The sequence below is a fragment of the Entamoeba invadens genome (genome assembly GCF_000330505.1).
Source record: "Entamoeba invadens IP1 unplaced genomic scaffold scaff_1105074725661, whole genome shotgun sequence".
NCBI classification, from domain to species: Eukaryota; Evosea; order Mastigamoebida; family Endamoebidae; genus Entamoeba; species Entamoeba invadens.
Genome location: NW_004440207.1, coordinates 14,047 through 17,053, shown reverse-complemented (window position 1 = coordinate 17,053; position 3,007 = coordinate 14,047). Strand labels below are relative to the sequence as shown.

The following is a 3,007-nucleotide window of genomic DNA, read 5'->3' as shown; positions in this document are numbered from 1 at the left end:
GTCTTTTGATTATATTTGAATTGAATTATTAACAAAATTCAAAATTATGGGATTATTTTTGATATAATTTAATTAAATAGAAACAATTAATAAATTAAATAGAAAAACATAGAAAATTACAATAATTTACAAGAGACGTTGAAAACATTTTTTTTGGATTTAGAACATCATTTATAATTTTAAGGTTGTCATTGGATATAAGGTGTTTTTACAATAAATTTTGAGTATACAAGGTCTCAAAAAACTACCAAACACCTTTAGTTTATAATGAACAATTTGTAATGTAAATATAGTATTATAATATATGATACATAATATTATATAATTTAATTGTTGACTAAGAACAATTTAATTTAAAAATGAAAATGCCAATTACAGCTTTCAAAAAATCACGTATTGTGTTTCATTAATTTCTAACATGTTTTTTACTTTGTTCATTAAATTAATTGTCCTGTATTTAAAATTTATAAAGATAATTTTATTATAATAATACACATGACTGAAAATATACATATTTAATTTAAGTATTTGATAATGTTGTAAATTATTGATTATTTTTTAATACATTCAGTTTTGCAAATTAATGAAGTAACCTTCTATATAAAAACTTTTATTCACGTTTGAAAATGCAGTCGTGTTGAAAAAACACAAGTAATTTATTTGTGTTATTTGAACATAAAACTATCTCCAATGTTTTTTATGATTAAAACATGTTTTGAAAACAAATTTTTTTTTATGTTTAAAATTAATGTGTTTTAAATTTATTTAGACTTTGTGTGCTAATAAAAATGAAAGGTAGCTTTTGTGTATTGAAAAGAAAACATCAAATATCACTGGATAACGTTTCCAATCCACAAAGGACGTTATAAATAATTTACATTATACTTGCAAAAATATACTTATTTTTTAATGTACAATTATATAGAAATATTTAATTATAATAATAATATAATTCTAAAAATAATAAGAGTAATAATTAAAGTAACAGACCGAAACAAAAATCTAATTTATAGTAATTATTTGTAACTAAAATGATGTTAAAAACTATTATCAAATATAATAAATATAAACAATGATCTAATAGAAATAATAATCATTAGTCTTCGCATTCAATTTTTATTTTCGATAATTAGGTGCGAAAAAACGCTAATAAAACGGGTAAAAATACATTCACTCGTTTTATTGGTATTTTTATATTAATTTTCGGGTTTAAAGCCTAATCCTCAAAAAATATTAACCCGTGATGTTTACTTATTTTTAAATATTTATCTTAGTTAATTTTAATTCATTTATATTATTTTACATTTAAAAATGAGTTTTATCATTATTTAACAAACCATAATGTTACTAATTTATTATAATATATTACACAAATTAATTAAATATTATTTAAATATTATTATCTCAAGTATTTTTTTATTAGTTTGATTGGTTTTATTTAAAAAAAGAAAAAAAACAATTGTTATAAATGAAAAAAATGGCATTTGGATCCTTTTATTACCAAATTTATATTTTTATTTTTAAAAGTCAACAAAACAAAAGTTTAAGTAAATTGTCGGTGTTTTGTGTTGAAAAAGAACATTTTTGGGAATATACCCTTTTCAAAAAGACTGAAATGTCTAATCATGGTGTAAGTAGAAAATTAAAAATCAAAAAATAAGACGCAAAAAATCGAAATAAGGGAAAATAATGATAAGTAAAACAGGTATAAATTTCGACATAATATATTAATATCCCGAAAAACAAAAAAAAAATTTACTGTTATAACGTGTCGGACTTTGTGGCCCAAGTTTACTACCCCAATACATCCACATACAAATGCCAACTCTGTGATTCGACATGTGGCAATCAATGCAATCCAACAAATGGATATTGCACTGGTTGTATGAGCAACTACGTTTTATACACAAACAAAGACCAATTGACATGCCAGAGTTGTTCACAAATGGACACACACTTCAATTTGTGTGCAACAGATTTTTCAAGAAAGTGTGTTGAATGTATAACCGGGTACTACCCGGATTTGTTAGGAACGTGTGTGTTGTGTGATCCGTCGTGTATAAATAAATGCAACAAACGAATGGGATACTGTGAGTCTTGTATCGCCAATTATGTTTTGATTTCATCTGAAAATCCTAAATGTCAAAAATGTGACGAATTTGATACAAATTGCAAGACTTGTTCACCTGATAACAATAGAAAGTGTGTTGAATGCAATACAAATTACTATCCAAATACAAGTAATGATACAGATGTAAACTTTGCCATTCTTCTTGTGGGGGTTCATGCAGTGGTACAACAGGTGCGTGTACCGGTTGTTCATCAAATTACGTCTTTTCAATAACAAACAATTTAGTGTGTGAACCATGCTCAAATTTTGATTCAAACTGTTTGACATGTGACTCGACATATCAGAGAAAATGCAGTGTGTCGAACAAGTGGGATGTATCCAAGCGACTCAACAGACACATGCGTCTCAGGTGATGCTACATGCAACGGAAAATGCGATCAAACAACAGGCAAGTGCAATGGTTGTATCAACAATTACGTGTTTGAAGCAACAAAGAGTCATGTATGTGTTGCTTGTAAATCGTTTGATCAGAATTGCAAGATCTGTTCACCCGATTACAACAGAAAATGTGTTGAGTGTGAAAGTGGATTCTATCCAAATCAAAGTGGCGTTTGTGTACAATGTAACACAACCATCACAAACTGTAAATCGTGTAGTACAAGAGAAAACAAGTGCTTTTCATGTCAAGACCCATATTACCTCTTCAACCAAACGTGTTTGAGTTGTTCTTCTGGAACTTATAATAACACCGAAACATCATGTGAAAAGTGTTTTATTGGCATCCCAAATTGTCAAGTTTGTTCAACTAAAAAGTTGGAATTCCTGTTTGCACCACTTGTTATTCGCCATATGCATTTGATTCACAACCAATTTTGTGATTTGTGTGGTACAAACAAAGTTACAGCACACACAAGAATGTGAACTAATGAAATGGGT

General features: G+C 27.0%; 2 protein-coding genes across 2 annotated transcripts; both read left to right on the top strand.

The window, feature by feature from the left end:
• Positions 1-1,945: 1,945 nt before the first annotated feature.
• On the top strand, positions 1,946-2,344 carry EIN_323220 (hypothetical protein; the record flags this gene model as incomplete). Its single annotated transcript, XM_004255318.1, has 1 exon — positions 1,946-2,344. One exon carries the CDS (start codon positions 1,946-1,948, stop codon positions 2,342-2,344), a length of 399 nt encoding a protein of 132 aa, XP_004255366.1.
• Positions 2,345-2,443: 99 nt separating this feature from the next.
• EIN_323210 (hypothetical protein) lies at positions 2,444-3,007 on the top strand (the record flags this gene model as incomplete). The annotated part of the gene is made up of 2 exons (XM_004255317.1): positions 2,444-2,866; positions 2,976-3,007. Coding segments are annotated over 2 exons (455 nt in total), but the record flags the coding sequence as incomplete, so codon positions are not given.